At 41.9% G+C, this 24,746-nt stretch overlaps 1 protein-coding gene and 1 long non-coding RNA gene across 5 annotated transcripts; one reads left to right on the plus strand and one right to left on the minus strand.

The window, feature by feature from the left end:
• Positions 1 to 538: 538 nt before the first annotated feature.
• On the minus strand, positions 539 to 3,828 carry LOC138239199 (uncharacterized). 2 transcript variants are annotated; one of them, XR_011189650.1, is made up of 3 exons: positions 3,763 to 3,828; positions 3,419 to 3,644; positions 539 to 1,267 (listed from the first exon to the last, which is right to left on the minus strand). It is a non-coding gene; the product is annotated as an uncharacterized lncRNA (long non-coding RNA). The 2 variants fall into 2 exon arrangements; XR_011189651.1 differs by lacking the exon at positions 539 to 1,267 and adding an exon at positions 3,090 to 3,138.
• LOC107076777 (CMRF35-like molecule 5) lies at positions 2,624 to 16,417 on the plus strand. Of its 3 annotated transcripts, none has more exons than XM_015342103.2 (7): positions 2,624 to 2,845; positions 5,560 to 5,910; positions 6,775 to 6,873; positions 8,552 to 8,605; positions 11,108 to 11,194; positions 11,899 to 11,942; positions 15,793 to 16,417. In XM_015342103.2, the coding sequence occupies exons 1-7, from the start codon at positions 2,797 to 2,799 to the stop codon at positions 15,919 to 15,921; spliced, it is 813 nt and encodes a 270-aa protein (XP_015197589.1). In that variant the 5' UTR covers positions 2,624 to 2,796; the 3' UTR covers positions 15,922 to 16,417. The 3 variants fall into 3 exon arrangements, with proteins under 3 accessions (XP_015197589.1, XP_015197590.1, XP_015197592.1); XM_015342104.2 differs by having other exon boundaries at positions 5,560 to 5,898; XM_015342106.2 differs by lacking the exon at positions 15,793 to 16,417 and adding an exon at positions 12,635 to 13,909.
• The last annotated feature ends 8,329 nt before the right edge of the window (positions 16,418 to 24,746 follow it).

Raw genomic sequence — 24,746 nt, forward strand, 5'->3', positions numbered from 1 at the left:
AGATGCTAGTTCACTGCTGGGAGTGCACGCACGCACACACACACACACAGACAGACACACAAAGTTAGTCCTCAACCTGCCTCACTTTGGATGTGAAAGAAGACCTGAGCACTGAAAAATCCCATGACCACGGGAGAACATGCACATTCTTCATAAAATGCAAAGAGGTTTATACAGCAAATTCACACAGGAAAGCTCATTCTAAATTAGGACTTATTTTTCCCTCTACAAACATTTCTTTGTAATTGACCACAATATTCTTAAGAAGCCATTTCACCTTGTCTACAGACAAAAGGAAGTATATAAATAAAAGCTGTGAAATTTAGCTAGACATTCTGCATTCCTAGCATTAGCATCAAAACATCAACTAATAAACTTGCAATTGTTCTTTCATACTGTTGCTAGGTAAAAGGCATTTTTCAAAGCCAACTTGTCACTATCTTATACACTTTAAAAAAGGTAAATGCTCAAATTCTTCCTTGTTTTGTTTTAACCTCCTTTATATTTAAAATAGGTTAATAAACAATGGATGATCTGTAGCAGGAAGACAGCAACCCAGTTTGCTCATGCTGTTTTAGAAGCAACACTTGGAGTAATGGCACTTTTGCTCCTGGTGGCCATTTTCATTCTTGTGAGACAGAGATGGAAGATGCCACACGTTCCCTGGGTAAGTCTCCTCCAGCTGGCCCATCGGAGAAGCTCAGCAGAGCACTGCTGCCCAGGGCCGGGCTGTGCTGGGCAGAGCTGCAGCAGAGCTGCTCTCTCCAGACTCAGTAGCCTGTGACTGACCCCTCCTCTGTGACTGTGAGCTGCTGCAGTGAAGCTGTTACTGGACTGACAGGACACCTGCTGGGATCAGGTGATCAGGGAACTGTGAGTCAACATGTTGATTTACACCTAGGAGCCCCACAGGTGTAGAGGCAGAGGAGGTGCTGGGATAGGATGGATAGGATCACAACACAAAGACATGGATTTCTGCCATTTTACAGTACAGAGAATGACAACTGCTACAGTCCACAGGTGAAAGAGACTTTTGAGTTAACTCTTGAGCAGCTTTAAAGGTTAAGATGAGGGCTTTGAGAATGGATCTCTGTAGTCTTCAATTAAAGCCTTTTGTGACAATTCGCCAGTTGTGACTGAGAAGTTGCGTCTTGCTTATTCAGCTTTACAGTTCTCGTAGGTGCGGTTCCTCTTCCTACCAGCAGAGGTCACTCCAACATCCATCTCGTCACTGCCTGGCTTAGCCCACTTCCAAAATCCCAATGCACTTGAAGTTTTAAAAACAGATTTCATTATACTTTTACAATGGTCCTTGCCATTAGAAGCATCAGTTTCACTTGTAAAGTCTGTCGTGTCTAGAGAATTGTACTGAACTCTCCCTCTGCCACCACAGGCGGAAGACCTCAGTGTGGTCAATGACCACTAGGGGGCGACAGCGCTCCACTGAGATCAGTGACTGACGGCCGGCGCTGCCCCGGGTCTCCAGTGACCACATGAGCAGAGTCCAGCCGGTGGCACAGTTTCGCACTCGGCAGCTCGAATCACCAGCCAGTCCACCTGATACCATCCCGCACACATTTCGAAAGAAAGGCTCTTAAACACCACGGACATGCGGATCAGGTGCCACGCATGGAGACGAATTGAAGGAGTGAATGAAATGTGCTTACGAGAAACAAAACCTATACCTACAATACCGGAGTATTTTTGCTAAGGCATCTTTAACATTGCAATAACTTGAAAACTAAAGTCACCACATTCCGACAAAATGGTTTTCCAAGTTACCTCAAGTTAAAACCTAACCCATATTTAAAACGGAAACAATTGATACCCGTTTCGGCTTTCGCCCCGTTGAAAATCGAACTGTGGCGAGCAAGCTATCTCTGTAAAAGTCGTTGCAATTGGCAGCATTAGAAGAACAAAGGGTTGCTAAAGGGGAAAACACAGTACGTAAAAATGCCAGAAAAGGATTCGACTCATACATAATTGTAAATTGAATTACGGGCGATATGTTTGGGGGTCTCCATTGGTTTCAGTGATTGTCAGGGTGAAGGAGTCAGAAAACAGGGACGTGTAGGCGACACTGTAGAGCTATGGTAATACACTCACCCTCATTCCTCATTGGATGTGGAAATGTAAAAAAGACATTATCCAACTTTAACCACTGAGAATTTTAATATTCCTATAAACCCGGGGTTCTCATCTCCAGTCCGGTTTTCATCGTTTCCTTAATTAGAAGAGCGATTTTCTAGACACCACCCAAAGCGCCAGCATGCTGTGCGCCAGTTCTTATTCTCATTAGAAATGTACAACATAAACTGTGTGTGTGCAAAAATGTGCAATCTCAATGCCCCCAGTTTTCGTAAACAAGGTTAGAGTATAAAAATATAATTATCAATAAATATAATTATTTATTCTTCCTTCAGACCCATTGCTGCGCACAAGCAGAATTTTCCAAAACGTTTTTTTTTGTTTCAGAGGAACATTGGCTCTGTGTTTTTAATGGTGGTTGTTCAAGACATAATCTAACAACACGGGTTACGAGACATAAATTAATAATCTTGAAACCCAAAACATGATTTAGTTCCTCTTGAGTTCAAAGAAGTGAAAACATTTTTGGGTGGGCTGATCTAAGCATGGCGAGGTACAGATTGCATACAGTATGTTCGTTTCTCTAATTTATCTCGGTGCGGCAATTATGCCACAGCTCAATTTATAAAAACCTGCAGCGTCACTTGCTTTCACAAAGGAAGAAGAAGTCTGACTGGGACGAGACTCAGTGGAAATGTAAGATTTCAAATGCAGTGGGAAATGAGGGCTACGGTTTCTACGGTCTGTCTCCTGACAGGTGAGGGTTTGTTTCTTTGGTTTTATTTTTTAAGGTTTATTTTTCCGCTATATCGTCACCGACCCCTCCTCAAGAGCTCAAAGTAAATGGCAGAAGTGTCTAACCGAGGCACCAAAACAGTTTCTTAATGTGAGCATCGGTAAGGTCAAGGTCAGTAGGAGCTGGAGCGCTCACCTGGTTAAATTCCACTCTTGCTTCAGTTGGTGAAGGAGTGTCTTCACCACTCCTTCACCAAGTAAGAAGATCTTACTCTTCTGCCTGATCTGCTGTGTGTCACCCAGGTAGGCGCTGCTCTTCGATTGTGCAAAGAGTGTCATATTTTATATACAGTACTTTTGTAAAACAATCCTTTTCCTATTTTAATACACAAACAATAGTGTAAACTTTTTTTTAGCTAGTACAGTCTCAATGCCATTCTGTTGTAAAACAATACCCTTCTAAAATTATTTTACAGACCTCAGTCTGTAATAACCTTGAATACTTAATGCAAAACTGTCTTCGGAATAAAGTAATTTAGATCTAGGATTAAAAACTTGAAGACTCAGCTCTCCTAGGGATAATTTACAGACTCACCTCAAAACGTTAATTTAAGATCTTCAAAAACAGGATGAGCTTCAAATGAACAACTAACTCTTCTAACTCATTGTCAAGAAGAGAAGTGCCATGTTTGTGTCCTTGTTCCACGTGCTGCTCTCTCCTGCCACTGTAGATCTGCGCCCCTGTTCCTCCACTCTGATGCCCCAGCGCCCCAGTCCAGGGGTTGTTAATGGGGCTCCTTCAAGAAGCTCCTGCTCCAGACCTGGTGAAAGAGTTTAACTGTGAATTCAAGTAGTTTGTGCAACAGACTAAAAGATTTAAAAACTAAAAAGATCCTCATTTCATGGTGTGGCGAGAAATGTTTTTTTACTTGTTCACACCTTCATAAAGACGCAAGCAATTTCGGCTGAAAGCGAAAAAGAAGATCGAGCACCTGACCACCCAAAGCCCTTAGAGGTTATTTTACAGAAAGTACTCTTTAAAACCACGTCTGCTAGGTGACCTTTAGCCTGATCTGTGTGCGCAGTGAATTTCCTGAGCTCTGTACCTCTTCTGCCTCTTTTCACAGCCCACCTCTCAACCTGAAACCCCTCAAAGCCACTGTTGTGTTGTATTATGACTACGTCCTCCACCCCTGTATTTCAGAATGCTTATTTGCATATCACTACTTACACTACTTTAAATACCCATTTATTTACTGTATCTGTTTATCTACTCTTTACATTGTTTAATTTTTACTTATATACCAATATTACCTCAATAGCTGCTAATGATTCTCAATACCCCCTCGTGTGTGTTCTTCTGTGTTGTACTGTGACATTATGCTCATTGTTTCGAGTGTATTGTGCACCTTGGGCCAGGAGAAACTATATTTAGTTCTCTTTATTAGCCATATACAATTCTTGTATTAGGAATTTGTCTTTTCGCATACCCCAGCTTGCTTTCCATGAGACACACAGACAGGGAGAGAAGCTTGGGGTCAGAGCACAGGATCAGCCATTTACACAGCACCCCTTGAGAAGCTGGGGTTAAGGGCTTTGCTCAGGGGCCCAACGGAGTAGGATTCCTCTGCCGGTCATTGAATCTGAACCGGCAACCTTCCAGCCACAGGCGCAGATCCTTAGCCACAGTGCCAGCACACTGTATAAGTGCAGAATGAACCGATGAACTGAACTGAACTGATGTGGGTTCGACGAGACAGTGCAGCTGCGGTCCAGCTGTAATATTCTGAATGCACTTCAGAACCCACTCATGGGTAGATGATGGATCCTAAAATATAAACCACAATTCAGTTTTGTATAATTAAAATATGACACAGTACATGAACTCGTGAAAGAACTCAATAAAGCGTTAATACTGAAATATGATTCTTTTTTTCTAAACCAAGTTTTCATTTCAAACGTGCACATACTTCTGTATATGAGTGGTGGGCATCTCCAGTTCTTGAGTGCTTGAAATCATCAGCAGCCTTTGTCTTCTCTGCCACTGCCTTGAACAGCTTGGGGCTAACAAGGGTATATTGTCTAGAAACGTGAGACAAAAACGTTTAGTTAAAAATGTTTAACTACAGTTAAACATAGAGAGTGGTACAGTTAAAATTAGATATTAAAGGGAATATTAGAATGAATGTTGATTCTATAAGAAGCATAATGGAAAAGAAATAAACTAGAGAAATGTATATATTCTTATTTTTACAGTATGTAGAGGGCAGCACGTTCACCCAGTGGTTAGCATTGCCCTGGGTTCAGTTCTGGAGCTGGGGTGTGATCCCTGTGGAGTTTGTATGTTCTGCCAATACTTGTGTGCGTTTCTGAGTGCTCCGGTTTCCTCCTACAGTCCAAAAACATTCTTGTAGGTGAATTGGATTTTGAGAAAAAGTGGCCGAGGTGTGGGTTGTGTGTTTCAGTGTTTGTATATGTTGGCCATGTGATGGACTGGCATCCTGTCCAGGGTGTATCCCGCCTTGCGCCTGTTGAATGCCAGGATACGCTCTGGCTGCCACACGACACTGTAGTGGAAGAAACAGTTCGAAGATGGCTGGATATTTTATATATCGGCTACTTGCTGTCCTCCTGGTCCTTTTGAATCTGAGTTGAACTCAGACAATCTGACTCTCTCCTGGGAGACTGTGGCTCTGGTCTGCTGTTGTCTTTTCCTGACACTTTCTTTCTCTGAAGTTCTAGGCTGTGTGATGTCAGCAGAGAGGAGAGTGAGTGGATCTGAAGGAGGAAGTGTAGAGATTGAGTGCAACTATCCAGATGGGTATCAGTACAAGAAGAAGTACTGGTGTCGGCATCCCTGTGGGAATAAGGACGTTCTCATTAAAACTGGCAAGACGGACACTGTGGTCTCTGTGGGGAGATTCTCTCTCTATGACAATGTCTCATTCAGGACCTTCACTGTGACCATGAGCAGACTGACCCTGCAGGACACTGGGGTGTATTACTGTGGACTGGAGCAATGGGGGACTGACAGACTCTCAGAAATACATCTGAGGGTCAGGAAACATACACAAGGTATAAATCAATGTAAGATTTTGCATTGTCTTTTAAATGACCAGTTTGTGATTTGATGTGTGGATTGAATGTAAAACCATATCAGGAATATGAATACACAGACCCACTGCTGTCTGTGATTCACAGCAATTATTGGTCCTCAGGCTCAGGATTTAAGGGGATCAAGAAATTCAAAATGTCATATCAGTTACTGCAGTATATTGAGAACTTTATTGTATATGTTATTAGCTTTTGAAACTTAGTTGTGCATAGTTTTAATATAAATATAATTGTCTTCCAGCATCACAGTACAGTATATCACAGTCAAAATGTCTTGCGGAACAAGTCAGATGACATCACTGCCTCATGGTTTCTGCAGGCAGTCCTTTCTTTTCAAAGACACCTAATTAGATGTTTGGATCCATTCTAAAGTAGGACTTTGATTCGGGAAGAAACAATAAGAATGATTTCAACAGTTTCGAGAAGCTACTGTAGTTGTTACACACTTCAGCAGTGAAACAGATGGTCTTGTTGTGATGTAGATCAGTATAAATTTGCTTCCTTTCATGTTTCAGAAAGCAGACAGTCTGCCTACTGTGTGGCTCTGTGGTAGTGAAGAGTCTTTATGTAGGCTGACCAGGGACAGTCAATGTGGGATTTCCATTCTGTGTTGCAGTTTAAATGCATTCACTCCAGTGTGTGCTTCTTCCTAACATGACACTGCTGAGTGTAACAGCACTCGATACTTTCCTGTGTTTTAGAGCTCAGGGAAGGAGACAATGTTAATGTTTCTCAGGAAGGCCTTTCGTCATAAACTTGATTCAAAACGTCATTGAATTGTTCTGTGACTTGCATCCCGGCTCAGACCTCAATACTGATGTGTCTTTATCTGTCCAGCAATGACCGTATCCACTTTGTCCACCTCCATGCCTGTGACTGTACTGATGGACATTACTAAGACAGCAGCCATGGACAGTTCCACCCAGTCAGCTGGAGGTGAGTGGAAAGAGGTGTCTGTGAGTATCTGCAGAAGAGAGGGGAGTTTGTCAGAGGTACAGGCCCACAGTTCCTTCTCTGTGTTGTGGGTGTATTGTGCATCAGCCCAAGACACGCTGTGGAGCTTTACTCTCATAAAACTCCTGTTGATCTTACTGTCTGGATCCAGTCCAGTAGAGAAGATAAAGTCTAGATTCAGCCTCAGAAATGAAAGAGAGAGAATCCAGATTTAAGACTTTACTGACAGACTCCACAAGGGCAGGGCTCTTTCAGGGGAAAAACAAACAGTCTGAGAAGCACAATACTTCAGCTGCAGGGAGGTATCAGCGAAAGCACAAAGGGGAAACAAGGAAGAGAGAGAGAATATCTGTCATGTTTAAAACTTTTCTGCCAGGCACAAGGAAGCAGGCAGACACTGCTAACCACATTTCTGACAGCTCTACAAAGTGTACATCAATGTGTCTTCTGCTTCCTATGAATATTTTTATGCATTTTTTATTTTGTTGCACATTCTTATGTAGAAGCAAAAAGACAAAAAATGACAGCTGTTCCTTTAACACTGATTTGTAACTGGCAAACAGCAAATTCACCCCCTTCAGGGAACCTTAAACTCTCCAGACGTCTTCACTACACTCCCTTACCTAATGTCTAGGAAAGTCCCTTTTCAGGCCATTAAGGCCCATGGGGGAATGGGCCATCTGACACTAGAGGTGGAGGTGATGTGGTTAGCATCACGCTCCGGCTGGCCTGTTACCCCCAAAAGGACTAATCACTGGTACTCATTTGGAAAGCAGGTTGAGTGGATCTGGGAGCTGGCTGGAAGGAATTACAGCAAGCTACATCACTTGCCCCTACCTGGGATTGAACGCGGGACCTTTCACCCAAGAGCTAGACGCCCTTACTGTCTGAGCTACCACAGCTCCACTTCATGTCTAGACTCTGTCTATATTGTTACAACAAAATGCAGGATTGCTCTGGAAAAGTAGACAAAAACTGTTTCATCCCAGCTGGACAGAAATACTGATTTTCTTTTTTCTTCTCTGCCATCTTGAGTGACAGCACTGGGTTTTCTGCCTGAAATGGACACAGGGAGTGTGTGATTGTACACCTCAGCTCGACTCCTACAGCTCACCCTGAGGAACACGTTCTCACCCTAAAAGTAACCTGGAATAGTCACATCTGTCCTGTCAAGTGCTGAGACTGACATGAGGGTTCTCGCATCACAATGTGAACTTTCATAGCATGAGAGCTTCAACAATTGGCTTAATCTAATTTAAATGAGTGCAACGACTTGGTTAGCACAGGTGCCTTATGGCATCTTAACATCTTGCTAGTGATGTGTCATTTGATCTGACATCTGCAATCATGAGCCTGATAGAACAGTTCTACAGAGGAGTGATACCAACAGAAGGAGTAATACCATGTTTTTGCCCCTTTGTGGAAAAACAGAATTGTACCCCATGAAGTAGATCAATATTTGAAGTCATGTGTATTTTGGTTATTTCTGAAATCTAAGAACAGGGAATTCCTGTAACCTGTGGAAACACTTTTTCAGAATAATGCATCCAAAGGAAATACACGTGTGCTGATGTGCAGCCGGATGTGAGTTTTAGTTCTGCTTACAAGAGTTCCTGGGTCTTATTTCTGACATTGTCCAACTCTTCATCCTTTATTGCAGGCTCTAATGCCACATCACTTGTACCGGGGGACCAGATCAACCAGGACAGCAAAGGTACAGGACCACACCTGTCACACTGTGACCTGGGTTCATCTGGGAGTCATTGCTGCACTGAGACATGGAGTCAGTGCTCAATAAATCATCGCTCATTTAACCCTTTTCCTAGTAACAAATATCCATCCATTTTCTATCCAATTCAGTGTTGTAGGGGAGCAAGAGCCTATCCTGGCAAGCAATGGGTACAAGACAGGGTACACCCAGGACAGGACTCACACAGACAAACTCACACCAGGGCCAGTTTTCCCAGAAGCCAGTTAACCTTCCATTATGTCCTTGATTTGCAGGAGGAAACTAGAGCATCCAGAGGAATCCTATGCAGACAAGGGGAGAACATACAAACTCCACACAGATAGCAGGAATTGAACCCAGGGTCCCACCAATGTGCTATTGAGTGGCCACTAAGCTCTATATATCAAAAAGCTTTTATTGTGTGAAAATGAAAATTAAGAACAGAAAAACAAATGAAGATAGACTTTGGCTCATTTCGTAAATAGCATTTACAGGTCAATTATCACATCTGTAATGAAGATATCAATTGGTTAAAGAAATAACTACTCATACTCATCAATGGCAGGCTGGGTCACCATAATTTCTAAGGATCCTTCACTTTTACTTAGAGCTAGTATACTAACTCATATAGTTGAATCAGGTTAAAGATCTTTTGGACAATAGCAGCTGAAGGTAAATGCTGCCACTTAAAACAAACACTCGATTACCACTTCCTGGAAACAGCGTATTCAGTTGTTTTCAAGGGTCCCTCTGACAGCGGAAATAAAGCTTGCATATAACACTCTTGGGTGTATCTGTTAGTAAAGTACATCCACCTACTCAGCAGCCGTATCACCCTGCAACGCAACTCACACTGAAACTAATGAAGCATGACAAGTGCAGCCTTCAGAGCAAAGATTAAAAACACAGCAGAAAAAAGGAAGTGTTAAGAGGAACTGTTAATTACATCAAGTATCAAGGCATCATTCCACATCGCTGAGGGTACCTGACTGGCACTATATTTAATAGTAATCAGTGTCATTAGTTCTTCATCTCCAGTGTCTTGAGAGTGATGGTATGATTAATTTTTCTTCCTGCCAGTACCACCTGTATCAGCCAGAAATACCAACAATCTGTCCATGTATCATCAAGCCAGCATCCATAACACTCTGCAACTCACAACTGGCAGCCCACTGAAGCTCAGCAGGTGTGAGCCTGGCCAGTACCTGGATGGGAGACCTCCTGGGAAAAACTAAGGTTGCTGCTGGAAGAGGCATTAGTGGGGGCAGCGGGGGGATCTCACCCTGTGGTCTATGTGGGTCTTAAAGCCCCAGTATAGTGACGGGGACACTGTACTGTAGAGAGGCGTTGTCCTTTGGAAGAGATGTAAAACTGAGGTCCTGACTCTCTGTGGTCATTAAAAATCCCAGGGTGTTTCTTGAAAAGAGTAGGGGTGTAATCCCAGCGTCCTGGCCAAATTTCCCCCTGGCCTTTACCAGTCATGGCCTAATAATCCCCATCTCTGAACTGGCTTCATCACTCTGTTTTCCTCCCCACTGATAGCTGATGTGTGGTGAGTGTACTGGTGCACCATGGCTGCCGTTGCATCATCCAGGTGGGGCTGCACACTGGTGGTGGAGGGGAGTCCCCATTACCTATAAAGCACTTTGAGTGAATTGCCCAGAAAAGTGCAATATAAGTGTAAGCAGTATAAGTGCTTATATATGTGTGTGTGTGTAATAATAAGTATTATATTGTTATATTATAAAATAAATGAATATATAATTTATATTACTTTATATAGTATTATTCCTCATTGTGTGATTACCCTAAGGCTCGGATTGGCTCACAATGGCAACAGTGTGACTAAAGACAATAAAAAAAAATCAGTAACCCATAAAAAAAAAATCCATTCAGGTTAAATATGCCCACAGTGAACGTTCTCAGATCCTCTCATCCAAGAGTGACACTTCTGTGGTAAATCTGACACCTGGAGACAGAGAAATATAATGGCAACAGCATAATTCTTATTCATGCACTCTTTAAAATGCAGTATTTGAATGCAAGGTTTAGAAAATGACTCAATGCAAATAAATGTCTTGTTCCATACTCCCACAATGCTTTGTGTAAAGACAAATCCTCCTGCTCTCAATATTTCATTAGGTCTGTGTTTCCTATTGGATCCGTTGAGATGCTCCTGCAAGTATATTTTAGGACTTTTAAATATTTTGTCTTGGGATCTCTTCTGTCCATGACTAAAAAGATTCAGTTCCTCTAATCTGGGTTGTTGAAATGCTGCCCATCAGTACGAGGAATGAAATATATTCGAACCTTACGGAATGCTGCTGACTCATTGTCTCAGCCAGTAGCAGCGCTCGCAGTGAGTGCTTTCAGTCCTGTTGTCCAGGTGTGGCTTAAGCTATACCAGTGCCAGGATTCTCCAAACAGCAGCAAACAATTTAAAAATACCAAATAAATAAACAAAATCCCTTTCTTGTACTATTACAGGACAGTTTATTGTGTTGGGAGTAAGCCTTGCGGTGGTTGTGTGCATCTTTGTGCTGGCAGCTGTTGTTCTCTACATCAGAAGGCCAGGTAAGAGACTTAACAAACCTAAAGAGCAGGAGATGGACCAGATCCTTCAGAGACGCTGACCTCCATCTCATTGAATCCAAACCTGCCTTCAGCCTGACTTCCTACTGTCGTGCCCTAAGAGTCTCCCTCTTAAACATTAGGACAGAGTTTGAAAAACTGCTGCTGGAAGAGGTGTTAGTGGGGCCAACAGGGGGCACTCACCCTGTGGTCCATGTGGGACCTAATGTCCCAGTATAGTGACGGGGACACTATACTGTAGACAGGCACCATCCTTCGGATGAGACGTAAAACCGAGGTCCTGACTCTCTGTGGTAATTAAAGCCTAAGTCTTTCAACTCTGTATATGAGAGATGTATTTCTATTCAGACAGAACGTGTCTAGTTTTGTTGAGGTTCCCAGCACCGGAACTCAGGATTCTGATGTCAGGCTTTCTGCATCTCCTTAGTTAGAAACAGTTCTTCACCTGTGAGAAGGGTTAAATTAAAACGATTTTCTTCAGCCTTCAACTGCTGAGGACTTAAAACCAGCAGAATTCTCAAACCTGAGAACTGGAATGAGGAATTTCTGGCCTCGATCACTATAGAAGACACACAGCCTTGATAATATCTTGAATGATCTTGAATGTTGCGTGTTCAGTTAAACACTGTACACCCTTTGACCGATATATCATTCTAAATTATACCGGCTTTCACTTTGCTTTCTAGGAAAGACGTTGGCTCCTCTGGCTGAGAACAGAAGCAGAAAACAGGTAAACTAAGCAACAGCTAACCCAGACTCTTACTGTAACGCATGTAACTCAGTGGGGCTGTAGCAACAACGGTGGGGCTGAGATATTTTACTGACCAAGAAACAAATCTGTGTTTCAGATGATATTTGACAGTGGTTCTGGTCCAGGTTAAAGGTCAACATTTTAAGTTCAAATTGGAAAAGCAGCAACTTCACTTTTGCTATCCCTGCCGAAGCCAGTAGCAGGGCTTACAGAAACATTATCCACTTCCACATCTTGCATTGAAGGCATCTCATTTTCAATGTGCCTGACAAGTTTGTAGAAACCACAGCACTATAACTCGAGCTGTTACGTTACACTCAGTGGAGGACGCAATGCGCATGCCTGAGGCTGCTGTCAGCCTGACACAGGGGTGTTTTTAGCGATCCTAGAGCCCCAGGCGAATTTCAGTGAGGAGAGGCCCATTTTGAAAACAAGCAAGCCAATGAAGTTTGCAATAATGGACTTCAATTTGAATCTTAGATGTACTCATCAAATCTGTTGTGAATTTTTAGCAGAAGAAATGCGGATTTTTTCACTGCATGTTTAGACATGGTTTCAGTGCTCCCATGCAATCCCAGCAATGTGAGAGGTTGTGTGTGTGTGTGTGTGTGTGTGTGTGGGGGGGGGTATGCTCTGCAGCTTGGTTCAGCCCTGGTTTTCTCTTTTATAAGGTTGGTGATCCCAGAGCTCGGAGTGCAGTTGCCAGCATGGATCCACACAGCTCTTTGTTTGCAGTTTACACCAATGTAAACTGACCAGTGTAGTGGGGTCCTTCCACACAGCAGCTGTTGAAGTCTAAATAAGCTGTAGCAGCAAAGCTTTTTATTCCTCTTAGAGTTTAGTGTTTAGTGATAAGCTTTTACTATTGCCTTGAATGGACAGTCACCCAAGCCACAGCCTCTCTCTGCGGATGGAAGCCAGTAGAACTGTGTCTGTGATGGGCCTCTCTAATAAGCAGCAAGTCCTGACTCCGACATACTCCACTCAAAGTGCTTTACAGGTAATGGGGACTCCCCTCCACAACCACCAATATGCAGCCCCACCTGGATGATGTAATGGTAGCCATAGTGCTCACAGTATTCTCTATACACAGAACAGAGTGATGAAACCAGTTCATAGATGGGGATTATAAGGAAGCCATGATCGGTAAAGGCTGATTGGAATTTTGGGCAGGAGGTCTCCCATCCAGGTACTGACCAGGCTCACATCTACTGAGTGGCAAGGTGATACAGCTGCTGGCCTCAGGTGTATCAGTGTGCATCAGCGCCACAGGTAGCATGGAGGGTCATTCAGCTTCTCTGGACAAGGACAGGTATCGGAGATCCAGGATGTCAGCACTGAACCCTCCCCCTCACAGCAGCAGGAACACAGACAAGACACTGAATCCATCTTGTCTCCAGACGATATCAGCCGGACAGCCATTTCTCCCATTCCCGGCTACAAGATTGGATGGCGCCATTTTGAACTCGTCTGGGAGTTTACACTGCAGTACCAACACAGTGGGACTGATTTGGTCAGGGGCAGTGTTGCTCACCTATAAGGTTCTGCATGGCTTGGCACCTCAGTATCTGTCTGAACTATTATCACCCTACTCCCCTCCTCGCAACCTTCACTCTTTTAATTCTGGTCTCCTAACTGTCCCCCAAGCCCATCTACATTCTATGGGTGACAGGGCCTTCTCCTTTTATGCCCCCACTCTCTGGAACCTTCTCCCCAAGGACATCAGAGAGTCACCTTCTCTAACCTCCTTCAAATCCAAATTCAAAACCTTCTTGTTTAGAAGAGCCTTTACTTAACTGGTTCCATTCTTTACCTCTCTGATCCTGCTATACTAAGTACCACCATCCACGGTCTCCTCTGTGTATTGTAATTGTGTTTTATCTTGTGTATTCTTCTCATTTATTGTTGTTTCATTCTGTAAAGCACTTTGAGAAGCCACCCTTTAAAGGCGCTATATAAAATAAAGTTTATTATTATTATTATTATTATTATTATTATTATTATTATTATTATTATTCCTGGTAACTCAGCATTGCTGAAAAGAAATGGGCCTGCCCTTGAGCTGGGCAGACCAAAGCAGTGATTGGGCCTTTCTCAAGGGTACTGTTCATGGAGCCTGGTTAAGCATAAAACCATTGACTGGGATGAACCCTCAGGAAAAGAAACTGCACTGGAAATGGGTTCTGATTTGTGCTTAATGGTGATTCTGTTGATTTCCTAATGTGAGTTAAGTTTGGTGGTGTTTTAACACTTATTTTATTATGTTATTTAGCCGTATTTGTTGTAGTGTAAAGGAACAAGTAATAAGTTTATTCCATGCTGAAAAAAAGAAGAAAGAAAACAATGTTTCGGAGCCTTCTTCAGGTGTGAGGGTGTGAGGTGTGAGGTGTAGTGTGATGCACTACAGTTTTGTTTGTTTGTTGTTTTGTTTCATTTTACACATATTGGGACTGTTTTATTTTTTCTTCTTTTTATGTCCTTTTGACGTTTGTTTTCTTGCTTCATGTCCTTTGCTATAGTTTATGTTGCCCCATTATTGTTAATCTTTAGTTAAGGACATGGCTAAGGGTTGTTTGCTTTTCTTACTAGTTTATTTTAGTTTTAAAACATGTTATGTTTATAATGTCTTTGTTTTAGAATTATATACTGTTTACACAGAGCAGTAATGTTGAAGTTAATCAGTGTTTTAGAACAGAGCCTACTCAGTGGAGACAATGGACAAACAAATATTCCCAGCATTGTTTAAGGAAAAGGCAACTTGATTGTTTTGCTTTGGTCAGAGTTTCAATTGTCTTCATTGTTTTATGTGTTGGTTACTTGAAACAAACAATGTCACTTTGAAGTAGGGAGAAAGTAACATTTTCTCATATTATATTATGTTTTAACAATATTTGCACCTTTGTTGCAACTTAAGAGTTCTGTAAAGTTTAAACGTGAATTTCAGTGGTTCTTAGTGAAGAGCTTATGTCGATTAGGGAAGTGTTTTTTTTTATTTAATAGTAATAGGAATCCCGATAAGAGAGAATCAAACTCTAACTTACAAACTATTTCAAACTCCAGGCCTGCATAGTGCGCTGATTCAGCCCTCAGTAAAATAATGCCCATTGTTTTAAATACAAAGAACTGAACAATACGGCTTAAGAAAGTACCGGAATGGGTCTGTTCTGTCTGACTGATCTGTGAAGGCACCTTCTCCGAGCAGCTCTGTGGAGCCCTGCTCTGGAGAAGTGGCTCTCGAGCCAAACGAACCATATTTGTCACATGTTTCTACACCAGGACAGTAATCCACCGATAGGAGAAGTCAATACTGAAAATTCCAGTTCAGTACTGTATTCATATTCATATTGAATTCAATACTGAAAAATCAACAAAAGTGCTATATACTGTAAGTGTAAGTAATTATTATATTTATAATAATAAATATACATATTAATTATATAATAATAATAATATAGTTAATGTTATATTAATTATGAAAATGTTTTATTAAAGTATTTTGTATTTAAGTAGTTCAAGTAGATAGCTGTGTCAGCATGTGTACATTGGTGTGCTAAATAAGCTAATTCAGTGGCACTGTAGCTAAGGATCTGTAGCTGGAAGGTTGCTGGTTCAAATCCCATGGCTGGCAGAGGAATCCTATGCCCTTGGGCCCATTATCCAGGGGTGCTGTGCTCAGACTCCAAGCTTCTCTCTCCCTGCCTGTGTGTCTCATGGAGAGCAAGCTGGGGTGAAAATACAAATTTTGCATTCAAGGATTCCTAATGCAAGAAGTTGTATATAGCCCATAAAGTAATCTTATCTAACCTACCATTATGTCTTTGGACTGAAGGGAGAAACTGGAGGAAACAAAACATTGGCAGAGAGCAACATGAACAACCTGATGTCCGAGTACCAGGATGCTACCATGGAAGAGGAGGGTGGGTTTGAGGAGGAGGAGGGAGACAAGGAAGTGGCATAAGTGATGTGCCAACTGGAGCTCTGGACATTCATTGACATGCTAAATATTTTTTTGTTGATCTGTGCCTCAATGTTTTGCTGTCATTTCTGCTGTCTGTTGCATTCTGTACAGAACAAAAAAAACATTTAGAAATATGAATGTGGTTAAACATACATAACACCAATGAAAATAAGTGATTCTACAGGAATTTTACATTTCACTGAGCATCTTCCAAATATCGTGGTCCGAGACATCCTCTATTATTGGTTAAACATCTTGTCCCATGATGTAGTGGTGGAGGTTCTTAGGAGCTGTAGGCAAGGACCACTGTGCACAAGGAAGACGGCTATCATTCTGCCAGTGAAGTTTTGGCAGTAGCTGAAAACGTTATAGCTGATATTAATTTGACATACCTGTAATATTTGAGAACCACTTCTACGAATAATCACTGGGCCTAAGCACTTTATTTTGAGCTATTACAACAACAATAACTGGCACTACATTACCTAGTGTACAAGGACAATATTTGTATGTTTTAGAATATTGTAAGACATAATATTCACAAAATAAATGTCTGTTTAAACATACCTATAGTAAATGAGATCCCATTTAATATTATGTCAAACTTTTATTGATAAATTGAAAATGTTTGTAATATCAATTTTCACACTTAATTTACTTACCTCAAATATCACACCTCAGGTAACAAATCTGTCTTCTTAAGTGGAGCTGCAGAAAAATCCCTCTTTGACCCTCCGGTGTCTATTCCATCTTCTGTATTTCCAGATTCATCCGTAGATTTTGCCATCATAGTGTGAGCTGGGTCACTGGAGCATCCCTAAAATAACCATGTAGATGTCCCAGGTTTATTTCCCAGATGTCTCCAAGGTTAATTTTGAACCTTGACACTTTGTTACCCTGTGGTTGTGAGCCTGGTTTGAAAGAATTTCATCCATAGGGCCCAACTGTTCAGAATAGCTAACAGGAAGGAAAGATTGTAAATATGACATAGTTTTTGCTGCTTTTCAAAAACCATGTTCAGGAATACATAAAGAATTAGATGCCATATATTGGTTGGAGGTTTCATTTAATGTTTTGTGCAAATTAATTAGAACTAATTATAATAGTGGTCTGATTTGTTTTAATTTTTCATATGAATACTTCAGGAAAGTAATTCAATAGTAAATATCAAAGTGTCCTCCAAGTTACCTTCTGTATAACTCCTTGAATGGACAACCTTGTGGTCACTGTCTTCACTGCCTTGAAAGTGGACCAAAAAAAAGGCTACAAATGTTTACAAGTGTCTTTTTGTTTTAGAACATAAAGTGTGTGTTATTAAATATCACATTTTAATCCTTAATTGTACAAACAGTACAAATTAAGAATTCTTTGAATTTAACCAAAGCTTTTGCAGTATTTAAATTGTCATACTACTGTTTTATTTGTAAGCTAAGAAAAAGATAAGGGTTTATCAGAACTGTTGACCTACTTAGAATGGAAATCAACATTTGTTCCTGAAAAACAGAAAGGCCAAAAAGTACTTACAAACTGAATTGCAATATTCCTCAGAGCAGATAAAGAACCTTTATCTGTCGTCGGCCACACCTTTTTATTATTGCGTCTTTAAAAGCTTATAGAGTGTAGTCTTTATCAGTTCCAGGGATTTTATCAACAATCATTCCATGGGGATGTAAAAGATAGTTCGGTATATAACGTTGGGTAATGCGGTGGAAGGTTCTCAGCACATTGTTTTAGAACCACCGGGGAAGTCTTCCCGTTTAAAACGCCCCGTCTGTTTCTCATTATGGCGACATTAATCTACATCTAAAATACAAGCATAAAATACGCATAAATTAAAAGCATAAAAACACCCGATTAAAAATACTACATGATGCAAACGGTTTCACAATACTATAGACACACACAAACCATTACTTCATTTATTTTTTTACTTTATTTCGAGTCGCTCACTGGGACGCAAGAAATTGAAATTCAGCAACAAAAATTAACACGTCATGGTTCTAAATACCTGCGCTATATAATACACACGGCAAAAATACACTGTATGCATTGCAAACATGGTGGAAAAATATTTTCCGTCTCTTTGTGCTCTGAAATGCACGAACTGGGAAAGTGCAAAGATTTTCCCTTCACCTTGCATAAATAAGAAAGGTTGTGAAACACTTCTTCCACACTGCTTAGTGTACGGTATGTCGATCGATAACGCTGCAGACAGTACCACACTTGCTCAACGATCTGAAACCGCTCCATGAAGTGCCGCAATGTGGGTAAAATGAATGGTTTCCACCAAACTGTTCTTCGCAAATAGGACAGAACATCCTACGGTCGTAGTGTTTTTTTTAACATTTTAAAAAAATGAATAGTTCTCATCAAGAACTTAACACGTGCATTCCACTCAGCGCCACCATCTCACCTAACAACAGGTATCACCTCCGTTGACAGTACCGTTTTGAACAGATTTTTGTTTGCGTACTCATTTGTATGTGTTTTGCACTTCTGGGCCACCACAAGCGGGTGATAGAAAATAAATTACACTGCTGCAATATATCAAAGCTGAAGTTATTACATTTCTAAGACTTTATACCTGTTTTCTAAGTGACTCAAAACTTCAGTCTTTTTTTCTATTTCTCTTTACACGGTGCGTAACGTTGCACCGATCAGCGGAGCGTCCAAAATTTCAGGATAGCTGTCATGCTAGAATCCACCCACTAGAGGGCGCCAGTTGACAGGAAAAGGACCAGTACTCTGTATACGATGGGACGGAATAGGTGTGCATGAGGACATCTTTAAGAAACTCCGTGTTGACACGAATCAGTTGAAGGAAAATGGCAAGGAGAAGCGCAGGTATCTGAAGTTCTGTAAAACGCTTTGGTTAGGGCCTGCTGCAGTGAGAAGGAAGACTCAGCTTCTGGGTTTGCCTCACGCTGTAGCCAACCCCATCCAGAAGGAGCTAAGCAGGGGCGTAATAAGCAGATTTCCTGGGTAACACTGCCACCTACAGTACATCTACTCCTAAACCTTTCACAACACATGACAGACTGCGTGCAGATGCCGACGTCGCTGCAGGTTCTGAAAACCCATTGCTGGTTTATAGCAGGGGGTCTCATCTCAGGAGCTCTACAGTTCTCTGTCATCCACAAAAGCTTTTTTTCTTTCTTTCCAGTATGCAGCTGTACTTCGTTACCGCTGGATTAGTCTTGAGCTCATTGCAGCTGTCTAAGGATACAGCTGTTCCTGAAAATGAACAGAAGGGTTTTAGTACTGTAACATTTCCAGCTCTGGACAACACACATTAACGTCTCTTATGAGAAGATGGAAACAACATATTGCATCTATTGGCGTAAAAATGGAAAATTCTGTTCTTTACTCTTCTTTATTAACATTTCTCCTTCACAAACAGGAAATCAGGGTGATCAGACAGCATTCCTTTTCTTTTCCTGTCATGATGCAGCTACCCACCTGAATTACTTCAGCCTACTCCTGCTGCGACCCACTATGCCTTCCTCTAAATCTATTGCTAGATCTCTTCTTCGTTCCTTCTCTTCCTCCCTGGGCTACTTGCCCCCCTCTCTCACTAAACCAGCCTTCCATTTCTTCACAGCGATCTGTTCCAACACCAGGCTTTCTAACCACTTCCTATTCCCTTACAGATGTTGTCCTTATAAGATAAGATAAGACCACTTTATTGGCCATATACAATTTCTTGAATTTGTCTTTTCACATACCCCAACTTGCTCTCCATGAGACACACAGACAGGGAGAGAAGCTTGGGGTCAGAGCGCAGGGTCAGCTACTTATACAGCACCCCTGGGGCAGCTGAGCAACCTTTCTCAGGGGTCCAACAGAGTAGGATTCCTCTGCCAGCCACGGGATTTGAACCAGCAACCTTCCAGCCAGTGCTATAATTTAATTCCTAAAGGATTTTGCCTGAAATTCAACACTTTTTCCTTTGACTGACACCACCCAGAGTAACACTCAGAGACTTCTACAACAATTTTCGTGGAAACTAATGCTTTCTACAGTTTTCTCCCTCAAACAACAGATCATCCTTTCTGATCAAAAAAGCTAAGGAATTGTTACAGCTAACAGCTCCCCATCATCTTCCCTTCATAACTAACCTCATCAGATCCCTCAGCTCCTTTGCTATTTAATCTTTGCTTTCTGCCCTGTCTTTCTCACACCCGAAGCAGGCTCCACAACCGAAACGTTGTGTTTACTTTCTTCTCTTTTCAGCATGGAATAAACCTTTACTTGTTCCTAATTATTAGTTGTTTGTTATTCTTCCTTCAGAGCCATTGTTGTGCACAAGCAGGGTGATTTCTCAAAGCTTTTTTTTTGTTTCAGAGCAATATTGGTTCTGTGGTTTTCATGATAGTTGTGTACACATTTTCAAGGCATAATCCAACATGATAATTCAGGTTCCGAGATGTAAATTAATACTCTGGAAACCTAAAACATTACTTAGTTCCTCATGAGTGTGAAGAAATTGAACTAAGTGCTTTCTAAATAATGCAGCCACAGGAATTGGATGTGTGCTGATGTGCATCCTGATGTGAGCTTCAGATCTGCTTACAACAGTTCATCAGTTTTATTTCTGACATTGTAAAACTCTCCATCCTGTATTGCAGGCTCTAATGTCACATCACTTGTACCGGAGGTCCAGATCAGCCAGGAAAGCAAAGGTACAGGACCACACCTGTCACACTGTGACCTGGGTTCATCTGCTCAGTTCTCTGATCTACCTGGGAGTCATCGCTGCACTGAGGACCCGGAGTCGGTGCTCAAAAGCCATGCATCACTCATTTAACCCTTAACCTAGTTACAAATATCCATCCATCTTCTAACCAGTTCAGGGTCCAGGGGGAGCCAGAGCCTATCCGGCAAGCAACAGGAGCAAGGTGGGACACACACTGGATGGGATGCTGGGTAAAGACACTGGACACTGGACACACATGGGACACTGGATACAGGCACACACACACACACCAGGTCCAATTTTTCCAGAAGCCAATTAACTTACCAGCATGTATTTGGACTGTGGGAGGAAACCAGAACCAAGCAAACACAAGGAGAACATGCAAACTCCACACAGATAGCACCCCAGGTCTGGAACTGATCCCAGGGTCCCACCACTGGGCCACTTTGCCAATACTAACCACCGTTTCTCAAAAAGCTAATATGGTGTAAAAATGAAAATTAAGAATAAAAAAAATAAATTTGTTATATTGGTTCATTTTTAAATAGTATTCACAGTGCTGTGCTTTCTGTATTAATACAAAAAACAGGTATGACATTTATAGTGAACAAATTGATTACAGAAAGAAATACTCATTGTGATTGATACAGGCTGGGTCTGCATAACATGTTAGGATCCTTTATTTTTAAAATAATAGTATAATACTAATTTACGCACTGTTTAAAATGCAACATTTGAGTGCAAGGTTTCGAAAATGCGAAGATGTCTCATTCTGTACTCTCACAACAGTTGGATTTTTGTTTGTTCAGTAGCAGCAGCTAAACTCAGGGTGAGTTAACTAAGTTAACCCCACATCCATCTCACTCACAGACAGGACTTCCTTTGGTGCCAAGCCAGTGGAAGAGGATCAGTCAGTCTATTCTCTCTCTCTCTCTCAATTCAATTCAATTCAATTCAAGGTGCTTTATTAGCATGACCGATGGGTACAATCAGTGTTGCCAAAGCAAATAAAAATAATAAAATTAACATAGAACAAAACAAAAAATAGAAGTAAAATAAAGTCTACAGACATGTTACAGACATTTACAACAAAGACATATTATAAAATATTGACATATACTGTAGGCGGCTGGAGCATTATTGGGAGACGGACTCACTGTTCCTCAGGCTGTGACAGGAGATCACATACTGGGCTGCCAGATCAACTGAGTTCCCTCCTCCCTCTCCCAGTAGGATTGGGACCTGTTGTGGTTTTGGCAGGTGTGGGAACTCTGGGATTAGATTTCTGAATTTCGGGAAGAATGTTTCTCTAATCCCAGAGTATCTGTCACAGTGCAGTAGGAAGTGCACCTCTGTCTCTATTTCTCCCTGCTGGCAGTGGGAGCACAGCCTCTCCTCTCTGGGCAGCCAGGTCTGCCTGTGTCGCCCAGTTTCTATGGCCAGACTGTGGTCACTGAGCCTGTACTTCGTCAGGGTCTGTTTCTGTTTGTTATTTTTTATTTTGATCAAATATTCTCTCTCTCTCTCTCTCTCTCTCAATTCAATTCAATTCAAGGTGCTTTATTAGCATGACCGATGGGTACAATCAGTGTTGCCAAAGCAAATAAAAATAATAAAATTAACATAGAACAAAACAAAAAATAGAAGTAAAATAAAATCTACAGACATGTTACAGACATTTACAACTAAGACATATTATATAATATTGACATATACTGTAGGCAGCTGGAGCATTATTGGGAGACGGACTCACTGTTCCTCAGGCTGTGACAGGAGATCACATACTGGGCTGCCAGATCAACTGAGTTCCCTCCTCCCTCTCCCAGTAGGATTGGGACCTGTTGTGGTTTTGGAAGGTGTGGGAACTCTGGGATTAGATTTCTGAATTTCGGGAAGAATGTTTCTCTAATCCCAGAGTATCTGTCACAGTGCAGTAGGAAGTGCACCTCTGTTTCTATTTCTCCCTGCTGGCAGTGGGAGCACAGCCTCTCCTCTCTGGGCAGCCAGGTCTGCCTGTGTCGCCCAGTTTCTATGGCCAGGTTGTGGTCACTGAGCCTGTACTTCGTCAGGGTCTGTTTCTATTTGTTATTTTTTATTTTGGTCAAATATTCAGCTAGTGTGTATTGTCTGTTTAAGGTTCTGTAGCATTCCAGTTTATGTTGTGTTTGTGTGTGTGTGTCCCAGTGTGTGAGATATTGTTGTTTGATCTGTGCTGTGATGTGGTTGAGTCTGGGTTGTGGTGCTCTAGCAGTGCTGTCCTGAGGCTGGTTAGTGTTGGTGTGGCTCAGGTCGGTGAGCCTGAGGACCAGCTGGCTCAGGGGGCTCTGTTTGGGCTCAGCTCTTGGCTCAGCAGGGTTTTGTGGTGGTAGGAATTTTGGTCACTGTTTTTTAGGTGTAGCCAATACTTTAATATTCTTTTCTGTATGTTTATCAGTAGTGGGTACTGGCCTAATTAGGCCCTGCACCCGTTGTTAGGAGTTTTTCTCTGCACATGGAGATCTCCAGTTTCTGTGGGGTGTTTGTCCCATTGGGTGTAATCCTGGTCTGTGAGGGGACCCCACACTTCACTGCGTATAGGGCTATGGGTTGGATTACACTTTCAAATATTTGGAGCCAGATTCTTGTTGGTGGGTTGATGTTGAAGAGCCTCCTTCTTATTGCGTAGAAAGCCCTGAGTGCCTTCTCCCTCAGTGCCTTCACTGCCAGGTCAAAACTCCCGGAAGAGCTGATGGTGAGACCGAGATATGTGTAGCTGGATGTGTGCTCCAATGTGTTGTTGTTCAGTGTGAATTTGTACCTGTTTCCTGAGGTCTGGCTTTCTTCTGGAAAACCATAACTCTGGTCTTGTCCAGATTGACTGTCACTGCCCAGGTCTGACAGTACTGCTCCAGCAGTGCCAGGTTCTGCTGCAGCCTCTGTTCTGTGGGCGACAGCAGGACCAGGTCATCTGCGTAGAGCAGGAACTTGATTTCTGTGTCGTGTAGTGTGAGACCAGGAGCTGCAGACTGCTCCAACATTCCTGCTAATTCATTGATATAGATATTGAACAGTGTTGGGCTCAGGCAGCAGCCATGTCTCACCCCGCGGCCTTGGGTGAAGAATTTAGTCCTTTTGTTTCCAATTTTCACTGCACATTTGCTCTCTGAATACATTGATTTAATTATGTCGTACACTTTGCCCCCTATGCCACTTTGGAGTAGTTTATAAAACAATCTCTCATGCCAAATCGAGTCAAATGCTTTTTTGAAATCGACAAAGCAGGCAAAAATTTTTCCTTTGTGTTTTTGGTGGACGTGTTTGTCTATCAGTGTGTGTAGGGTGTAAATGTGATCAGATGTGCGGTGATCTGGCAAGAAGCCAATCTGACTTTTACTCAGGACATTGTGTTCGGTAAGGAAGGCCAGTATTCGTGTATTTAGGATACTGCAGAATACCTTCCCCAGGTTACTGTTCACACAGATGCCCCGGTAGTTGTTGGGATCGACTTTATCTCCACTCTTATAGATGGGCGTGATCAGTCCTTGGTTCCAGGCCTCGGGGAAACATCCAGCTGTCATGATGAGATTGAGGAGTTTGAGCAGGGCTTGTTGCAACTTTGGGCTGCTGTGTCTTAGCATCTCATTTATGACACCATCCACAGGCTTTGCGTGCTCTGAGGGCCTGGAGTTTGTCCAGTAGCTCCTGCTCAGGGGTTTTGGTTGTCTTTGATAGCCAGTTCCAAAATTTTGAGTGTTTCATAAATGGTGTTTTGGTCTGATTGATTTGTATTTGGGAGCTTTTCATAGAGATTTTCAAAGTATGTTTGCCAGATTGTTCCATTTTGGATGGCCAATTCTTCTGGTTTTGATTTGTTTAAGTTGTTCCACTTCTCCCAGAAACAGTTCTGATTTAGTGACTCCTCAATTTCTGCAAGTTGTTTGTCTATGTATGTGTTTCTTTTCTTTTTCAGCGTGTGTTTGTAAAGTTTTACCATGTCACAGTACCTGAGTCGCAGATCTGCGTTGTGTGGTTGTCTGTGTTTTTCATTTGAGACTTTTCGTAGTGCATTTCTGCTGTTTTTGCACTCCGTATCATACCACTTTTCTTTTGCTTTTGTTTTTTGGTAGTTTTTTTATTTAGTTATTTTAGC

Source organism: Lepisosteus oculatus, chromosome 5 (assembly GCF_040954835.1).
Source record: "Lepisosteus oculatus isolate fLepOcu1 chromosome 5, fLepOcu1.hap2, whole genome shotgun sequence".
Taxonomy (NCBI): Eukaryota; Metazoa; Chordata; class Actinopteri; order Semionotiformes; family Lepisosteidae; genus Lepisosteus; species Lepisosteus oculatus.